This window comes from Takifugu flavidus, chromosome 6, assembly GCF_003711565.1.
Source record: "Takifugu flavidus isolate HTHZ2018 chromosome 6, ASM371156v2, whole genome shotgun sequence".
Classification (NCBI taxonomy): domain Eukaryota; kingdom Metazoa; phylum Chordata; class Actinopteri; order Tetraodontiformes; family Tetraodontidae; genus Takifugu; species Takifugu flavidus.
This window is the reverse complement of record NC_079525.1, coordinates 1,253,520-1,273,881: the sequence shown is the minus strand read 5'-3', so window position 1 is coordinate 1,273,881 and position 20,362 is coordinate 1,253,520. Positions and strand designations below refer to the sequence as shown.

The window sequence follows — 20,362 nt, the reverse complement described above, 5'->3', positions numbered from 1 at the left end:
GGCCTCCAGAGACTCGTTGGCTCTGTGATGCTGGAGCCAGAGATTTTTACAGGAGTTTAGCGGCTTGTCCCGGTGTGCGGTCCCACAGGAGCTTTCGTAGCGGGAGGAAAGCCATTAGTCCCGGAATTTGTTGTTGGAATGCAAATCTGGCTGCATAATGTGACTTTCAGCTTTTAGTCGCTTACAAAACGATACTCAAGACAAATGTTTAGCTGCTCGTCGCGCGGAAGGCATCAAGCAAATGTAAATGCAGCAACTGGACCGTTCACACTTCTGTAGTCGTGAGAATTATTGTGTTTCTGCTTCGGTTACGTTTATATTCAGCCTAGCTTATAACGCGAGAGTGCACGAGGTCGGCGCGCCACAAATGACGTAACCTGGCGACGCTCAGTTTAAAGGGAACGACTTTGAGAGAGGACGAGCTGAGCTCGTACACTCATATCAACATTAAGAGAACATAAAGACCATCAAATGGCCCAAAACTACTGGAGGGGGTCACAAATCCACTGGGCAAGGATCCAAATTCCTGCAGTAAAATGTGGAAGAACCTCCAGGATGGTGCCGTAAAAGATGTCTCACCAGACATCACGAATATATACGTTAAACTCTCCACGGGTCCACGAGTGTCCCCACGTCCCCTGGACCTTCTGACTGGGAAACTGAGTCTACTTTTGCATCACAGAGATAAAAACACAGAACAAGACGTGAGTTTGGACTTTGATGGGAGACCGATTATGTTTATTATTTTATGACTTTAATGCACGATGAGCTCCGTCAGCAGTATTTCGGCCCCGTTCAGGCTGTTGTTTTTCCCCGTTTACTCTTCTGTATCTCACATTGATAGTAAATTTAGTTGAATACTGATCATTTACATACACATCAAACGCGAGTTTTTAGTTTCATCTAGTCCCACGTTTGATAAATCTGAACTGAGAGCTTTTATGGGCAAATTTAAACCTTTATTAAACCTTTATTATTACACTGTGTTTCCCCTAAAACAGGACTATTTTTATTTCCTCATCATATTAAATTAAACACACACACACACATACTCATATATACTTAGATACAACCCCCCCCCCCCCCCACTCAGTTAACTTTTACCCTAAACTAAAACCGATTTTAACCTCCAGCTTGAAATCACGTCTTAAACCTCAAAAAGTCCTTTGATGTTATCGGGACCAGCTTAAAATTCCCCACTTTGCAGAAATGTCATTTTGCTAGTAGAATTTACACACACACACACACACAGTAGTGTGTAGTAGAGGCTTGAATTTCCACTGATAATGTGGAAGTGAAACCAAAATGTCTGTGATATAAATATTTACACATGGTCACTGGTGAGGTGTGTCCCTGAATCACCCGAAGATGATGCAGAGATGTTTAGCGGGGGGGGGGGGGGGGGGGGGGGCTGACTCATGTGACCTCCCTGTACGGGGTGCGTCCCAAATCTCAGCTATGTTGTTTGCAGACCCCACATCATACGTGCGTGCCGTTCCCACCAGGACAAAGAAAGGGGCCCTTCTTGTCGGGGGTCCGCCCCCCCCCCCCCCCCCCCCCCCCCCCCCCCCCCCCACCCACCCCCTCGCTTGTTTTACTTCTCTTCTCCACATTCTGCTCTTCTCTCTTGGGCTTTAACGTCTGCTCTTCTCCACACTCCCTCCCTCCTGATGTCTCCCGCTCTTGTCCTTTTTTTTTTTAAGCTCTGGCTCCTGTAAAATGTTTCCATATCAGGCCGTTGCTAACGCGCCCCCTCCCCCAATGGCCAATTATGTAAGCCTCTGACAACCATGTGAAAAAGGTAATACTAGCTACTGGCTAGGAATTTCACCCCTGTGTGTTGGGATTCTGGAGCGCTCAACACATGAGCGAATGAATGGAGATGAAAGAATTATGAGCCCACAGGAACACACACACCTATATGTAAATTGGGGGGGTCCCGCAACAGTCAGACCATGTGAACTCAATGCCGAGAAGTGCTGTCCTGCCATTGAGCAGAGACCCATGACGTCACCTTCGCACACTCACCCACTCACACACAGACTCACACACACACACACACACACCCTCCGCGCCACATGGCCCCCGCCCCCACTCTCTTTTCTCCTCATTGGCATGGTGAATGAAATTGCATGGCTGTGCAGTTCAATCACTGTCAAGTGCAAAGAAAAAGAGTCTCTTGTGCAAATTTTTCATGATTCACAATTGATTAAATAGGGGTGTCATTTCATGGCTCAATAGGGAGGTGTGCCATGGGGGGGTGGGGGGGGGGGTTGGCAAGGCTTTTTCATGCCCCTGTGAGATACGGCTCACAAACAGCATCCGCTCAGAGCTGGACGTTTAAGTTCTGAGGTGTGTCTCTTTGTTCAGACAGGAAGGGGGGGTCTGTCTTCTCAGGGCTGGATAAAGAGCTTTCCTCTGGTTCCAACAGTTACCGTCTGGATTCCTCCTGTCATGCAGAAACATGCAGCCAACAGGTCGGCTGCATGTTCCGAGAGTTCTGAAGGACGTTTCAGAGACAGATTGGACGTCATCACAGCCTAAAGCTCATAATAATTTCACAAAGCTAATAAAAAAGCACTTCTTCAAGTTAAAAAAATCTATTGCCTCCTAAAACAATTAGCTGGAGATTCCAAAGAAGAAGAAGAAGCACTTCCTGTTCATGTTAGCCCCTGTACATCCCCACAGGATTTGTTTAACGGAGACTGTTGAGCAGTTCTCCCAGTTTCTGCCTGTATCCTCCAGACATTTAGCAAGAGACGCACCAGCTTTTTATCTCTTTGGCTGCTGGGCTCGTTGCAAAGCACACAGCAGAAAACTTCTGTGCATAAGAAAGTCATTCACAACTGCCATTAAGTGTACACACACACACACACACACACACTTTGTGTGATCGGCATCCACCTGTTTCAGCTGCTGGGAGAGATGGAGATTGAAGGGAAGAAAAGGAGCGAAGAAACGACAACAAAGGAAATATTCGTCCCCAAAAGAACGTTACAATATCTTTGGGGCCGACACACAAACACACACGCAGACACACACAGTCGCACACAGGTTCCAGATGAGAACAATACCCCCTGGTTCCCAGCCTGTGTGATCCTCTCCGATCAGTAACCTCTAAGAAGTCGCTAAGCGTTTAAGTTGTCCCCGATCTACCCGGACTCCTTCCTCCTCCTCCATCCTGAGGTGCCCGAGCAGCTGGGAACTAAGTCCTCCGGCGCGGCGGTCTCCCGTGTCACGCCAGACGCCGCGCAGCGCTCAGGGTATCTCAGGGAGTCAGTCCAGGTAATTAATCTGAGCTTGTTAGCCACATGGCAGCAGAAGCTGGTCTGCATGCTGCCGAGGCGCCCCGGCCCACAGCTCCACGCACGCCGGCGCTGCTATCTTCCCCAACAAATGTATACCTTTTACATCCATCCATGCGGTGGCCTGTGTTGACAGCTTAGCTTATCTGAGCATGGACGACCTTCGGAAGGGGGGGTGGGGGGAGGGGGGGGTCTTTCAAAAGGGGAGCGAGCTGAAACTGATCGGTGTTGCTGCCTAGTTCTGCCTCCCGTGTGCAGAGGGACCACAGCAGTAAATGATGGCATTAGGGAGGTGGGGAGGTGGAGGCGGGGAGCCCGGCGCATGAGCTGCTTTCTCTCTCACGCTGAGAGATGAGTCGTTGGCCGGGGGGGTTGGGGGGGGGGGGGCAGAAGCAGGCGGAGGAGGAGGAGATTGGTGAAGCTAGCCAGGTGCTGAGGAAGAGATATGTGGGTTTTTTTCTGTGCAACATGGGGGATTTGATGCTGAGAATACGTATATGTGTGTGTGTGTGTGTGTGTGTGTGTGTGTGTGTGTGTGTGTTGTGTGTGTGTGTGTGTGTGTGTGTGTGTGTGTGTGTGTGTGTGTGTGAGAAAGAGAGGTGAAATATTTTCTCCCGTGGCAAAGAAAATGAGGAAAGTGGAAAAGGCCAGCTCTCGTGAGGAATGGACTAAACGGCTCCCCCGGGGGGGTGTTGGGACTCCTCGCCGCAGTTTCTTTAATGTACAGCTCCATATATGTGCCCCCACGTGCAACACAATCCCCCCCCCCCCCCCCCCCCCCATAAGAATCGATAGCTGACTGCAGCTCTCAGGTCCATCAGCAGCTTTCTATCCACCAGTGGCTGCCGCTGCCATTAATTCCGCACCCTGCCGCTTCCCGCTCGTGGTGTGGTCCCTGGGATTAAAGGGCGGCGCGGCTGCCGCCGTCCTTTGCTCACAGGAGGGGGGGGGTGAAGGGAGCACAGTGTGAGGATTGTTTATTCAGAGGAACCTCCTTGCTACCCGCTTAGTAACACCGCTGGGTTTCACTTCAGTTGATGAGTGATGATAAATCCTTTCGGCCCTTTTTCCCCCTTCACATCAAACAGTCGAAGCAGGATGCCGAGATATATCCGCAGCCCAGATAATCCCGAATATCAGGAGCTAGCTAAAAAAAAAAAGAAGCTGTCTCTTTGTGCAGGTTTCACACATGAGCACTTTGTTGCGTTTCACCCGATAGTGACTCATTAGTTCTGTCTCAGGTCGGTTGTTGACTCGGAAATCTGTTCCTCTGATTAATTAGTGCGACATATCGGTCGATCGGTGTCACCTTCTGAGCCTCGTTATCCGCAGAGCTGTTTCAGCGTGGCGCCGCTGATTGCTCCGTCTCCATAAATATTGTCTCGGAGCCGTCTGTAAAATGGCTGATACCTTCGCCGAACATAAGTTTGCAGGAAACGCCGCCATATTTGGTCGCAATCAATTTGGACGGTGTTGTTTTTCCATTTGAAGCGAGTTTTTCCGTCTTTTCCGTCGCAGCGAGCATCCAAGTGTGCAGCTTCTCCCTTCCCTTACCTCTTTCCACCCCTCCAGGATGGTAAAGCCGTGGATCCATGCGGTGGCCCCCGCCATTACCGTCATCTCACCCTTGCAAACATCCGCGTGGATTAGCGTTCTAAAGCGTTCGCTTTGAAACTCGGCATGGAGGGATTTCTTTTTGGGCGATCACCGGTCTAAGCAGCCGTTACAGGCAGGATTAGCAGGTTCTGCTATTCAGGCAGCACGTTGTTTAAACACGGAGACGTGGAGGGGAGGAAGAGGAGGAGGAGGAGGAGGCTTTGAGCGACAGGAGCGCACGGGAAGGTGAAACAATTAAAGGCGAGCCGCGGCTCAGAGGGTCCGCCTTGGTTCACCTCAGAGACGCTGTGTGACCGTGTTTATTATTGTGTGATTTAAATGGCAGAACAGCCACTTCCTGTGTGCAGGGACACCCTTTATGTTGTCTGTGAATAAAGAAGAAATATTGTCCAATCTGACTGAAAAGGACAAGACGGGCCCAGGACGGGGGAGTGTGGAAGGAGGAGAGCGGAGAGGGCGAACTCTGCCGAGGAGGCGGTAAAAAGAGGCTGACAGGGAGGATATTTCTCATCTTGTGTTTTCACAGTTTGTTGTTTGTTGTTTTGGCTTCCATGACATCGCCCTCGCCTCCCGTCTCTCCCCGGGTGTGAAAATGTGTCACCTAGCCGGCGCCGTAATTGTGCGGGAACAAGGCGTTTTCAGGGAGTGGAGACGATGGGCCGATAACGTGCTCGGAGAGGCATTTTTCTGGAGCGCCCCCGCTCGCTGCGGCTTCCTGCTGTCTCACACACCTCATACTGCACTTAGCCTCAGACGCTCTCGCTCTTCTGCCTCTTGTAAATGGAGAAACACTTCAGGGATCTCTGTTGTGCGGCGCCGCCACCCCCCCACCCCCCCCCCCCCCCCCCCCCCCCCCCATAAGAATCGATAGCTGACTGCAGCTCTCAGGTCCATCAGCAGCTTTCTATCCACCAGTGGCTGCCGCTGCCATTAATTCCGCACCCTGCCGCTTCCCGCTCGTGGTGTGGTCCCTGGGATTAAAGGGCGGCGCGGCTGCCGCCGTCCTTTGCTCACAGGAGGGGGGGGGTGAAGGGAGCACAGTGTGAGGATTGTTTATTCAGAGGAACCTCCTTGCTACCCGCTTAGTAACACCGCTGGGTTTCACTTCAGTTGATGAGTGATGATAAATCCTTTCGGCCCTTTTTCCCCCTTCACATCAAACAGTCGAAGCAGGATGCCGAGATATATCCGCAGCCGAGATAATCCCGAATATCAGGAGCTAGCTAAAAAAAAAAAGAAGCTGTCTCTTTGTGCAGGTTTCACACATGAGCACTTTGTTGCGTTTCACCCGATAGTGACTCATTAGTTCTGTCTCAGGTCGGTTGTTGACTCGGAAATCTGTTCCTCTGATTAATTAGTGCGACATATCGGTCGATCGGTGTCACCTTCTGAGCCTCGTTATCCGCAGAGCTGTTTCAGCGTGGCGCCGCTGATTGCTCCGTCTCCATAAATATTGTCTCGGAGCCGTCTGTAAAATGGCTGATACCTTCGCCGAACATAAGTTTGCAGGAAACGCCGCCATATTTGGTCGCAATCAATTTGGACGGTGTTGTTTTTCCATTTGAAGCGAGTTTTTCCGTCTTTTCCGTCGCAGTGAGCATCCAAGTGTGCAGCTTCTCCCTTCCCTTACCTCTTTCCACCCCTCCAGGATGGTAAAGCCGTGGATCCATGCGGTGGCCCCCGCCATTACCGTCATCTCACCCTTGCAAACATCCGCGTGGATTAGCGTTCTAAAGCGTTCGCTTTGAAACTCGGCATGGAGGGATTTCTTTTTGGGCGATCACCGGTCTAAGCAGCCGTTACAGGCAGGATTAGCAGGTTCTGCTATTCAGGCAGCACGTTGTTTAAACACGGAGACGTGGAGGGGAGGAAGAGGAGGAGGAGGAGGAGGAGGCTTTGAGCGACAGGAGCGCACGGGAAGGTGAAACAATTAAAGGCGAGCCGCGGCTCAGAGGGTCCGCCTTGGTTCACCTCAGAGACGCTGTGTGACCGTGTTTATTATTGTGTGATTTAAATGGCAGAACAGCCACTTCCTGTGTGCAGGGACACCCTTTATGTTGTCTGTGAATAAAGAAGAAATATTGTCCAATCTGACTGAAAAGGACAAGACGGGCCCAGGACGGGGGAGTGTGGGAGGAGGAGAGCGGAGAGGGCGAACTCTGCCGAGGAGGCGGTAAAAAGAGGCTGACAGGGAGGATATTTCTCATCTTGTGTTTTCACAGTTTGTTGTTTGTTGTTTTGGCTTCCATGACATCGCCCTCGCCTCCCGTCTCTCCCCGGGTGTGAAAATGTGTCACCTAGCCGGCGCCGTAATTGTGCGGGAACAAGGCGTTTTCAGGGAGTGGAGACGATGGGCCGATAACGTGCTCGGAGAGGCATTTTTCTGGAGCGCCCCCGCTCGCTGCGGCTTCCTGCTGTCTCACACACCTCATACTGCACTTAGCCTCAGACGCTCTCGCTCTTCTGCCTCTTGTAAATGGAGAAACACTTCAGGGATCTCTGTTGTGCGGCGCCGCCACCCCCCCACCCCCCACCTGCTCTCTTTTTTGACATTTTGCTCCCTTTCACTTCTCGCCCCGCACCTCTTCCCAAGGTGTGCAACAGCTTTCTCCGTCTCTTTGATGCATCGCGGCGCATTTTCACCTCGCCAGCGGAGCGGGATTCATGCCGCGTGTCAGCGCTCCGCTGCCTCGCTCTCCTCCCCACTCTCAGTCATCGCCCTCCTCTCCTCTTCCTGCTCTCCATTAGCTTTCAGCCTATCCTGCTGGAATGATGGGGTAATTGTACATTCAGACGCACAAACACACACACACACACTATCTCACATTCGCAGACCAACATTGCTTACAAGGCCTTCCAAAAAAAATGCCGCGCCGCTAGATTCTTCTTCATATTCTCGCGTGACTTGGCTGAAAGAGGAAGTGAAAACACTCATAAACAACTCACAGCCAGTCTCATAGTCACAGACCGGCCCTTTATCCCTCCTTCGTAATCTGTTTACGGAGCGCTGGGCCCATTTGAGGGAGATTTTAATTGAAACCGGGTCTAATCTGATGATGGCGGCAGAACGGCGGAACCCTCAACCCTACATCACCCCTATCGGGTTGCACCGCGTCGCGCTCACGCTCGATACCTTGCTATTTCATTTCATGCCTGGTGGTTCACTGCAGCGCTGACCGCTCGCAGGTGTCACATTGATTGTTTCTCTGACAACCGATACGTCGGATGCTCGCGCAGTTTGTTTTTCGTCTCGGTTCCGGCTCTCCTTTGCTCCATTTACCGGTTTCTCCCTGTGTCTCTTCCTCAGGATGGATATTACTCCCACCGTCCCAAGGAAAAAAACAAAGTGGACAGCAACAACGAGAACTCCGTGCCCAAAGACTTTGAGAACATAGACAACAGTAACTTTGGGGCTCGCTCTCAGCCTCAGCGCCAGTCCGTGGGGGCCGGGAGCAGCAAGCAGCAGCGGGAGCACCTGCAGGAGAAGGCCTACTCCCAGCGGGCCTGGCGGGAGAACTCCCCAGGTCGGGAACGCAGCTCGAACGAAGTGCTGCCTCTGGGCCACCAGCCGCTGGCGCTCGGAAACAACGCTTCCCATCCGGACTTTCCCAGGCAGCAGGAGCGCGCGTCGTGGGCCCAGCAGACCCAGTCGCAGCACAGACACCAGCACCCCCACAGGAGGCAGGCCACCGCCGCGCTGCTGGAGGTGAGCTACGACCAGCCGCCCAAGTGCGAGATCAGCGGCAAGGAAGCCATCTCGGCTCTGGCCCGGGCCAAGAGCAAAGAGTGCCGGCAGCAGATCGCCGAGGTGTTCTGCCGACACAAGGAGGGGCAGCTGATGCCGGAGAAGGTGACGCGCTACTGCCCTCTGGAAGGTGAGGAGCACAGCTAGCCCCGATTAGCTTGATTATCTGAGTTTATTCACAACTGTGTGCAAACATTGTGACGCGTTAGAGACCTCGGGGGCCAGTTCCACCCCCAGTCAAACTATTGAACTTTGCCCTGGTCTCTAAATGTGCTCTCGAATCCCTTTTCTGGTCTTTACATGCACACATGGCTTTGTCACTCAGAAAGTTCGAACACTCGCCCGCGTAATAAGACTAATCTGCATTCTTGTAGTTAAGCAGCACCTGGTGATTTGGACAGGGCTCAGCACCAAAACCATTTTTAATTACACATTCAGCTTAAGTAAATAAACCGCTCGAGTCGAATGTTCTGCTGGAACTGCAGGATAAACCATTATGAAGTACCGCCGCTCTGTCTCTACTCTTACAAATAGACATTTCATTTTTCATCATTATTTCCTCCTACGCTCTGCTCTGTATTATTTTGTCCGCAGCGAAAATAAATGTAATATCCGCCAAGTCAGGAGGAGTCCGGCCGGTCGGGCTTCGGAACATGGGAAAATGTTTTCTGTTCTGGCGATTGCATTTTCCATCACAGAAAAATATGGTCTTTCTCTCTTTTCTGTGTTATTGGTGGAGTAAATTGATGGAGAAAATGGGGGCGCTGCTTGTGTTCTTTCCAAATTAGAATGCAATTTTCATTTGTTTTTGCCAGATTGGCCACAGAACACAGGCTAAGCTCTCTATTCCACACACACACACACACACACACACACACACACACACACACACACACACAGAGTAAAAGTTTGCAGGCATCTATAGTCCATTAGCGCTGCCTCAGCATCAGCACATGAAGGGCCGAAGGAGCAGGGAAACCCTCCATCCCTCCTGGTTCCAGTCACTCACCTTCCCCACACTTGTTCCAGCTCCTGCAACTCGAGGAGGTGTCACGTGACTCCTCAACATCTGTGCACGCTGCCTCCCCGGAGCACGGGCGCCATTTGTCACCTCAGCGCCTGTCATCTCACCGAGCGACGCGCGCACCTCCTCAAAATGACAATTTGATCAAAGCAGACAAAGAAATTGAAAGGGGGGCTTTTCCCCGACGGCTCGGCCGCAACAACGCGCCAACTAAATTAAATCACTTTTTCTTTTGTACTCTCCGTCTCCCCGCGCAGCCACCAATCATGCTTTTTCTCGTCCGCCACCTCAGCTCAAGTCCTAACCTCGTTACCAGAAAATTGGCCAATTTGATTTGATTGGTATTTTGTCCTTGAGGCCTCAGCAACGTTAGCGATTGTGTTAGCGACGCGCATTATCGGATATACAAGACACACTTTCAATCTCTTTGCCTCCCTGTAAGGCCTGAATGCTAAACCCAAAGGTAAACAACGTTGCGGTGAGAGCCGACACATTTGGATAAGTTCTATCGTAAATGAACGTTTAAGCCATAAGTGTCGTATCCCACATCTGCCAGTCAGGTTTTTGTACCTGCAGTCAGAAAATCCGGTGTTTTGCCGGCGGCCTGCCGGAGGGAAAGCATCAACTTGATGAAAATTTTCCAGTTCTTTCATTACGGAGCAGCACCGGTGGCCCCCCGCTGCTTGTCTCCTGACGCCGAATATCCACGGGGGACATTTTAAAAGTAGAAAATGCCACATCCATTTTTAATACGAAGCCCAAATCCCATCGTGATATAACAGGAAGAAGCCACAACTTTGATAAGGCTGCAAATTATTGGAGTAATTCTGCTCTCAACGGGAAAACTGTTTGTTTTTAACGGACCGCTTCATCCGCGCAGTATTCATTGGTTGGGTTTCGTTGATGTGGGTGTTTCCATAGGCCGCTGTTTGGCACCAGGAAGCATACATCAAGACAGAATCTATGGAATCTGTAGGATTTACAGCCAATATCTCCACAACTGACGCGCTTCTCTGCTTTTCAACAACAGAAACTAACTTTGTGACAGCAGGAAATGTAGAAACCTCTGTTCCTCTGCTCCTTCTATGAAAAACAACCTTCCTAAAGCTTGTCGGTGCTGATGACCGTACCCGCTCTCCAGAACTGACAATGGCGTTCTCCCACGCAGCCGCGCTCATTAGTTCGGCTCTGGCGTCTCACGCCGCCCTGTGACGCCACCGGCCAATTATCCCTGTGCAAAGCAAGTCGGCGAATGTTCTTAACCGGCCGCCAATTACTGTTCAATCTGATCCAACCTACAGCGCATTTCACCCCCGTAAGCTTTCCCACACACACTCGCACACGCGCGTGTGCACGCCTGTGAGCCATCAGTACGAGGACCGACGGGAGGCACAGCCAATGGGGGCCCGATTGGAGGCGAGGCGGCGTGTCGTTAACCCCGATACTGCGGTCAAGCTTCCACCAAAGCCGCGTCAGACATCTCCCCCTTCGTTTAAATGAATTTGTTTAACAGAGGGGCAAAGCCGCCTCACAGCTGACAGCTTACAGGCAATACGCCGCAACGCCAAGGCTCGGATTTTAAGGAATTTGAGGGCAGGGGACAGAGAACGGGACGTAGTTGAGGACACGCTACCTCGGGGGACTCGCAGGAAAATAAGCAGTGGGAAAGGTAGCACGCCCTGCATCGCGAACACGGACCCGGCTGTGCAGAATTGATTCAAAGTCTGTTTGTTTTGGAGCAGATAGGGGACCTAGAACCACGTAGCGGCAGAGCGGGGTGACCGGTGGCTCTCAGGGGGACCGCTGGAATTATTTAATTTGACTGCAGCTCGGCAGAGCGCAGCCCGGACCGTGTTTACGCTCTCTGCTTGTTGTTGTGGGCTGTGTGAAATCCAAGGCCTCTTCGGGGAGTTGGGTTTGAGAGAAATAATGGCACATTGTCAAACCCTGCTCCGCCCCGAAGTCCCCACAGAAATGGCTTATAGGATTCCTGTCTGACTGGAGATAGTAGTTACAGTCTCTGTCGTGTCGGCCTGGAAATTGTCGAAGGTCCAATTCAATCACGGAGCAGCAGGGGTGGGTAAGCCCCGTGTTTGTGGCTCTGTCAGCAGGGATGAAATACCTTTACGACTTTTATGTCCACATTCATCTGTCTAATGCGTCGGTCGTATTTCAGGACGGATGTTCCGGTCGGTTCTGCGTCCAGCTTTACCCAGCTGGGTAAATGCATGCATGCATGTTTTAAGGAGCCCGTATAACCCGCGGCCTGTGACATCATAGCTAATCATTATGAATCACAATCACACCATCCTGTTGCCTAGCAACCTTAGTTGGTAGCCATTTCCAGTTATAGTATAATATAACATTTAATCGTAATTAATAATTATGTTACTGACTTTTGTCTCGGCAATTCATGGATATTTAAACAAGCGCGCCGATTGTGCCGCATCACAAATTTGATTGGCTAATCAAACAACGGCTGATTACTGACTAATGAATCAGTGCGGGAGTTAAATCGGAGCGGTTGCGTGCTTTTTACTCACTCGTGTATTCTTATCCCACTGTTCAGGTAAAGCCAACGCCAACGTGCAGTGGGACGAGGACTCCGCCGAGAGCTTCCCGGCAAAACCCGTCCGCATCGCGTTTGTCCTCGCCATCCACGGACGAGCGTCCCGCCAGTTCCAGCGCCTCTTCAAAGCCATCTACCACACGTCACACTACTACTACATACACGTCGACCAGGTGAGCGGAAGTCACATGTGGTACAATAAATATATGAAAAAATGGTTATTTATTCGGCTTGAAGCAGCATTTTGAAGGCGAGTGTATGGGGGGGGGACACTCTCGGCCCTTGTCCTTTTCCACCGCCATTCCGGAAAAACCCGTCAGCATTTCCACTGCAATTATACGGGAAGGAAAACCTTTTTCCCCTGAAACCAAACTTTCCCCTGGAGCGTTCCGAATTCCACAGAGTTCACGGAGATCTTATGACGTGGACAGATGATGGAAAGTCTGCAGGACACACAGGAAGAGCAAACTGCAGGACTCACGCCAATGCTAATTCACAGAAATGACCTCAGTTACTCATACTGTAAAATATAGAAAATCTCATGTGATTAAGAAGCTGAATATTCCATATCACTCTGACCCCTGCTGTGACAGATTACAGCTTCAAATGAATGCCATCAATGTGTAAAGATCTGACAAGAGTTTTGTCTTTTCTGGGTTTTCAGCGCTCGAACTACCTGCACAGACAGGTGCAGGCGTTGGCTGCGCTTTATCCGAATGTGCGAGTGACGCCCTGGCGCATGGCCACCATCTGGGGCGGGGCCAGTCTGCTGACCATGTACCTCCGCAGCATGGCTGACCTGCTGGCCATGAGGGACTGGAGCTGGGATTTCTTCATCAACCTCAGCGCGGCCGACTACCCCATCAGGTAATAAAGACGGATCGGGCAGGGGGAGCGGGTTGACTGACGGGAGCGGAGGACATCTTGGATAATGAATTGTCCCGTAAGGAAATGGAGTGAGGTGCTTTGGCGAGCATCTAATTTAGGTGACGCTTGCTGTCACCGGGGCAGGTGCCGTGGACGGGGAATTCAATACGCGCTGGTCCCGGCTCCTGTGGTTAACTGCGAGCTTTAAATAAAGAGCCACTCCACAGCAAACAGATCAATGAAGTAGACCTTCTGCTTTCCCTAAACATTATTCCTTAATACCTTCTCCTCCAAGCGCCTGGCTCCTCGCTGCCACTGCGGTGAATGGGTTACATGGTCAACTGATTACAGTTTAATTGCTCAGGGTCAATACATATTGACTGCCCACGCCTTTTGGATTCTCTACAGTCTCAAAGTCCTCTCTCAATAAATCAATAAATAAAAAATAATAAATGATTAAAAAAATTTTTTTTTAAAAGCCCAAAGATGGGAAGAATTGGTAGGTTTTGGTGACTTCTTCTCCCTTCTTTCAAGTCATTATGTATGTATGCACATGTTCCTCAGCCTCTCGTTCCCTTGATATTCTAGCGAAACGAGGGAAGAGGAGCGGTTCTAGGCACCATCTGTTGGAAAATTACGGAGCAATGAAGAGAATGAGGCAGGAGAAGGATGAGAGGAGGAGGAAAAGGACGCAGAATAAGCGTTAAGGTGTGAAGGAACGAGGCAGCGTCGGGTGATTAGGGCGTAATATTAGATATGGAACTTGCCTTCTTGTTTATTCACTTATTTAAGTGTCTTTAAAACAACAGCTTGGATATCACGTCTGTAGTCAGAGTACTTACTGAGCTGAACAGAATTTTCCACCGTGTCCTTGTTTTTCCCCCTGCGACGGCAATAAAAAACCCAAAAAGGTACAGGGGTTCCCCCCACCCCCCACCCCCCACTGCTGCTGCTGTTATCAGTGCGGCTGGAGACAGGCATTATTTTCCCTCTAATTCCCTGATAATGTCTGTCCTGCTGCATGGATGACTCTCAAAAGCAAACCCAGAGCCCTTTCACACCAGCAGAGGGGCTGCGTGTCCAGGGGCGATACACCGGGTGTGTGTGTTACACGCTTGCTTTGCCAGAGTACAGCTCTGTTTCCCAGCTTTTATCTACAGTCTCCACGCTCTCTTTACCTCTTTTTCCCCTTTAAAACACCTTTTATAGACTTTGCGGCGGCCTTTAGAAGCCTGGCGAGATGATAACTGGCTGCGGGCGTCATATCTTCTTATCCTGCGCTCTGTCATCTGTCGCCGTTTGTCCTATTTTAGCAGGTATCTGTTACTGATAGGTGTCACTTACATTTGTGGGGAAGATGAGGCAATAGAACCTGAGGCGAGTGAACGGTACATTTGAAAATGCCGTTCAAAACCCCCTCAACAAAACAAAAACGAAATCCCCAGGACGTTAAGTCAGGCTGCACCGTGTGTGCGTTATAGCCGCAGCGAGTGTGTGAGTTCCTAACCTGCGTGACATTGAATTTTAAAACGGACGGTGAAGTCCTTGTTAGAAAACCGATTTAACCAGGAAAACGCAACACTGGAGTAATGATGAAGCTTAATTGGCTCTCCTGTTGAACAGACGTTCCTTTTCAGCCATCAGGTGTGGCTGCAGCTCCCAGCAGGGCACGTGTGCATCTGTGTGTGTGTATGTGTCTGTGTGTGTGTGTGTGTGTGTGTTGTGTGTGTGTGTGTGTGTGTGTGTGTGACTGCATGTGTGCAGGCGCACCAGTGAGACAGCACAGCCACGGGGCTGACAGTGAGCAAACTAGACCCAGCGGACGAGGTGACCACTCAGGTGGCAAATCTGGGGCTTGACACAAATTCCCCTTGCTCTGTGTGTGTGTGTGTGTGTGTGTGTGTGTGTGTGTGTGTGTGTGTGTGTGTGTGTGTGTGTGTGTGTGTGTGTGCGCCTGCACGTCTGAATGCCAGCAACAATCAGCATGTGTGTATACTGCGATCACTAGTAGAGACCCAGCATTGGTGTGCATGTGTGTGTGTCTGTGTGTGCGTGTGTGTGTGTGTGTGTGTGTGTGTGTGTGTGTGTGTGTGTGTGTGTGTGTGTGTGTGAAGGGAAGGCGGAGGAGTGCATGTGTCCGTGCAGCACATCATCAGTTAGGCTTTCTGGCTCAGGACCCCCTAAGATAAGCCCTCCAGGCTGTGAAATTGCTCCCCCAAGAGAAAATGACATTAATATGCACTTTTCCCTCCCCCGCCCACTGATTCTGGAGGTTTTCAAGAGTCTTTCCGCTTCTTTAGAAAGGCGAGCGGAGCCGTGGCGAAAGGCTCCACCACAGACGGACCATTGGAGCCGCCGACCTGGCCGAGCCGAGGGCTTTCATTGGAGCAGCTTTTGTTTTTGCCTGTGTTGTGTTGGGTGTGTGTTGTAGTGGGTGTGTGTGTGTGTGTGGTGTGTGTGTGTGTGTGGTGTGTGTGTGTGTGTGTGTGTGGTGTGTGTGGAGATAAGTGTGTCTAGGAAGGGCGGTTCCACCGGATCCGATGACACTTGACCCCAAAAACTCTGGCTCATGCACGTTGTCACGGCAACGCCCGCGAACAGTCGCCCAGCCGTGTTTTAAAGACGACGTCGGCCGATGTGAACGAGCACATGTGAAGTTTAAACGGTTAAATGAGACGTTTTGAGATGAGACGTCCCAGACACGCACGGCTGGGACCTCAGTCGTGTCGGTCCTCGTGGTTAAATGGGAGAGAGGAGTTTATTCTGTGCGTCCCCGTCTCTGGAGGCGTTTCTCAAGTGTCTTTGATCCCGTCGCCGTTTCTGCATTAAGAAGGAAGAAGAAAATCAATGTCGTTGAGTCTTTTGCCTCCGTTTCAGGACCAACAACCAGCTGGTGGCCTTCCTGTCCAAATACAGGAAGATGAACTTCATCAAGTCGCACGGCAGGGACAACGCCAGGTGAGAGGCGCCTTTTTCAGACATCATTTCAGACCCATCTGCGTCACTCCGCCTGCGATTATCTCCCGCAGCACCTATACGTGCACAATTAGCTTCCATCTGTGGATCAATAATTCAGCTTCTAGGTAGGCTGCTGCCAGAAGACCATTGACGTACCCCGACCCGTGTGTCTGACAGCGCGGCGCTGCTTTTATTTTCCTCGCTACATTTTCGGAATCACAGCGACGCTTTTTTGGGCGAACGGGGAAATGAGGCCAGCGGCTCCGGCGTTCCTCCTCCCAGATAGAACAGGCTGACCCGGCTGACCCGAGCTTGACTCCTTCCATCTGACACTCGATATGTTCGCAGGAGTAGCACCATCCATTATGCATGCGGGGTGTCGCTCACGCCGGTGTTGATGAAAGCGCGTCGTGACAAGTGCAAACGACGGGAGGTCAAGAGGCGGCTAACGAACTCTGCTCCACGGCAACGGAAAACATGTTTGTTCTGGCGCAACAGTCAGCCGAACTAAAGGTTCTTTTAGTGTCGCGTCTTGAGAAAAGATCCTCGTTTGAATGTTAGATTACTCAATTTTGGTCTTTCGTGATCAGTGTAGGGTCTCAGAAATGCTAATAAATAAAGCACCAGCAGCATTTAAATGAAGATGGAACATTTTTAGGGGAATTAAAGAGAGTCGAACCCATGACGAACACCTTGATTTTTCCTACGAGCGCTAACAGCCCCGCCTGTTCCTGCAGGTTCATCCGGAAGCAGGGTCTGGACCGCCTCTTCTTTGAGTGCGACACCCACATGTGGAGGCTGGGCGACCGTAAAATCCCGGAAGGCGTCTCGGTGGACGGCGGCTCCGACTGGTTCCTCCTGAACCGCGTGTTTGTGGATTACGTCATCAGCTCCCAGGACGACTTGGTGGCCAACATGAAGCGCTTCTACGCCTACACGCTGCTGCCGGCTGAGGTGACTAACACGATGAGCGACGCTCTCCACCCCTGCGCCACGGTTGGGACAGGGGCGAAAAAATCAATCCAACTTTCTGAATTTTGTTTCTCCCCCCCCCGTCCCTTCCTGTTTCCCCGTCAGTCGTTCTTCCACACCGTGCTGGAGAACAGCGCCCACTGTGAGAGCATGGTGGACAACAACCTGCGCATCACCAACTGGAACCGCAAACTGGGCTGCAAGTGTCAGTACAAGCACATCGTGGACTGGTGCGGATGCTCCCCTAACGACTTCAAGCCGGTGGACTTTCACCGCTTCCAGGTAACACAATGCGGCCGCGAAGAGCCCGTGCTGCCATGGCAACAGCGGCCCGGTTTGCCAGCATGCAACAGTCATCACCATTATCTGCTTTTTCCCACCTTTTCGTGTTTTTCTTTTAGCAAATCATGTGTTTAAAAGAAAAATGAAGTAAGTTTAGCTAATAGCTAATAAATACAACAGAACGTGCAACCAAGTGAGTTATAGGCAGTAGGATTTTCCTAAGTGGCTGAGAGCTTATCGGATAATGAATAAAATATTTGACATTTAAAGTAAAAACGTATGAGAGCGCTGAACGATTCGGGCGGGCGGAGAGAAGATCTCAGAGTAGAAAACATGTTTATTGACCCATCCTCCTACTATTTGCTCTTAGTTAGCTTCTCTCCAGCGACTGCTGCATTGATCGTATTCATGTTGAAGCCCAGAAAAACCACTCTGGCACATCGGCGCTGTGACAGAGCGTCGAGCCGAGGGACGCTGGCTCGACGCTCCGTCACAATATCAGCTGGTTTTGCGTATTCCACAGCGTCCCCGACCTTCGTGGCCCCGCCATATAGCAGCGAGCTCAGACTTCCCCAAAGTGAGTCAATCTGAGGAGATGAGACGGTCAACTGTGAGCACAAGGTTTCTTTTTAGAACCAGAATAAAGTGCCTGCAGGAGAAACTGAAATTTGCTGCGCTCCAGGAACAAAGCCGAGACACAAACGTACAAACAGATGCCAGTAAAACATCTCTGGAAGAGGACGCTGGCTGGCATGTCTGGGGAAATCAGCGGAGCCAGTCTCTAAACTCCCCCCCCAAGGTCTGTCCTCACGGGCCTCAGCGCCCCACAATCAATACGTGCAAAAATTGGGCCTCGATCAGCGGCGCCATGAAAGGGGGAGGGATATTAATAGTAATTAGATCGCCTCTGCCTTGAGTGTGAGGGAGCGAAGAGAGCGAGTCCGCTTCTGAAAATCAAAGCAAATGAGCGGCGATGGCTGCAGGAGCCCCCAGAGCGTCGCTATCGCACTTTGACTTTTATGTCCTCCTAAGAAGTAAAAAGCGCCACACTTAAACACCACTTCAAGTCACGTCCTCCGAGCGACTCGGCCGGTCTCCGCTGACGCGCACCAGCTCGGCCCGTCACCACAGCCTCGCGCCCCCCCCCCCCCCGGACCGCTCCGCCTCCCGTCTGGCCTCGGACTGCGACAGCGCCGTGCCCACACGTTACCACAGGTCCTTGGCTCCTCCGCAGGGTCTGCTTGGCACCCCAGTATCAGTAAAGTCCAACCATGGGAACAAAGCAGCTTTTCCAAAAGCAGCAAATCCGGGCTGCCGTATTAATAGGACTTAATACTCCACAATCCGAGGTTCTCTTTGAAGCAGGGCATCGAGGAAGATACGCACGGCTAAAGTAGGCTGCTGTTTGGTTTGCAGATAAGCCGAGTGGCCCAAGGTGCTGCTGTCCGTCTCTCCCCACAGGGGGATGCTTGGACAGTGCTGTCCTGAGACGGATGCCAGTGGTTTGGCTGCTTTGTTAGCATTTAGCGATGTAGCAGCAGTGCCGTCTGTTGGGGGCGCTTCTAGTTGTGTTGTGGTCCACCATAAGCAGAATAAGCGATCCAATATTTCCACAAAGCTTCCATTGGTTTGGACGTTCTTCACCACGGTTGCAACGTGTCCTCAAAGACAGGGTCAAACCATCTCAGTCTTCCTAAAAAAATAGTCAAACCAAAGCAAAAACTCTGGGCACTTTCGCACCTTTTTTTAGCTGAACCTCAGACTGTTTCCCCCATCTGTGTGGCTGATTTAGGATGTGTGAAGGCTGCAGTTGCACCCAGGTCCAGACCAGAAAAAGACTATTTTGAAGAGTGTCTAGTTATGTGACTGGAGGAAAACGCAAACCTGACCCTGAAGCCAGGTGGCAGCATATAAAATTCCTCTATGTTACCTTGAGAAACAACTTAAAGTGAGCTTTGTTAGCAAATGATACCTGCAAAAAACATTTCGATTTCAATTCAGTGTAGAAAACAACTTCAAAGTTGAATCGGCCCAAAAGTTCGGGCCGTTTTAGCTCAGCTGGCTTTTGTAGGCTTAAGAAATCATTTTTCACATCCATCCATGCTGCATCGATATCGTTTCAAACCTGATCTTGAGCTCTGTCGTCAAAGGGGTTTTGCCACAGCTTTTTTGAGCTGGTAGCACCGAGGTGTTCGAGGCTGACGGCGTCAGGAGTCTGACTGAATGGACGCCTTTGTCTGAGAGCCGAGCTGCGGAGGCGGCAGAGTCCACGATTTGCCCTCAAGCCATAGTGCGGCAGAGCCAGAGCAGAGGAGGCCAGACGGAGGCAGGGAGTCGAGGCAGGGGTTGAGAAAAGCAGGTGATGAGTGGCTGGCTACACACAGACAAGGGGCAGCCCAGGGTGAGCTCTCATTTTGGGCTCTCAAAGACGTGCGGTGCGTCTTTTTCCCCTTCCTGGAGGCGAGCCTCAGCCGCGACTATCGATTACCGTTGCTGTAATGAAGCAGTCTGACACCGTTGTCCACAGATGCTCCACCAATGAACCCTGAATCCTTTCATCAGCTGAGCTGTGATGTGATTAACTTTGGGAGATCGCACTCAGAGGGTAATTTATCTTCTCCTTGACTTTTCCTTAATCTCTGACTCCCAGTCCTGCATCTGAGATTCCCGCCTTTTCCTGAGGCGCTGGATAAATGCTTCCTGGGGTGCGGTGGGTTAATCCCAGTATGTTTGATATTTACAGGAGATATATTAGTTGCTGGCCGAGGCGTGGCAGGTCTGGTAACGTCGTAACGTTGGCGAGAAGGCGTCACTGCTAACTGAAGTTTTCCTAATCACCTTTATTTTGTGGCCTTGATCTAAAAATGGGCTGCGTCCGGTCGCCTGTTCACCTCCATTTCTCTGCTCCCTTCCAGCACCTCGACTATATTTCTCTTCCCACACATCATTTCAACACACATCTAACGCCACGCGATTATTCCCCTGCCATCCCGATCCACCGCGGCTTCCTAATCTCTTTTCTT

General features: G+C 51.1%; 1 protein-coding gene across 1 annotated transcript in view; it reads left to right on the top strand.

Moving 5' to 3' along the window:
* Nucleotides 1-20,362, top strand: part of xylt1 (xylosyltransferase I) — a 47,830-nt gene that overhangs the window by 16,865 nt on the left and 10,603 nt on the right. The window contains exons 2-7 of the mRNA XM_057036239.1: nucleotides 8,230-8,797; nucleotides 12,261-12,433; nucleotides 12,925-13,127; nucleotides 16,005-16,085; nucleotides 16,823-17,039; nucleotides 17,163-17,339. Of these exons, the coding sequence (XP_056892219.1) occupies nucleotides 8,230-8,797; nucleotides 12,261-12,433; nucleotides 12,925-13,127; nucleotides 16,005-16,085; nucleotides 16,823-17,039; nucleotides 17,163-17,339 (1,419 nt within the window). The remainder of the gene's footprint in view (nucleotides 1-8,229; nucleotides 8,798-12,260; nucleotides 12,434-12,924; nucleotides 13,128-16,004; nucleotides 16,086-16,822; nucleotides 17,040-17,162; nucleotides 17,340-20,362) is intronic.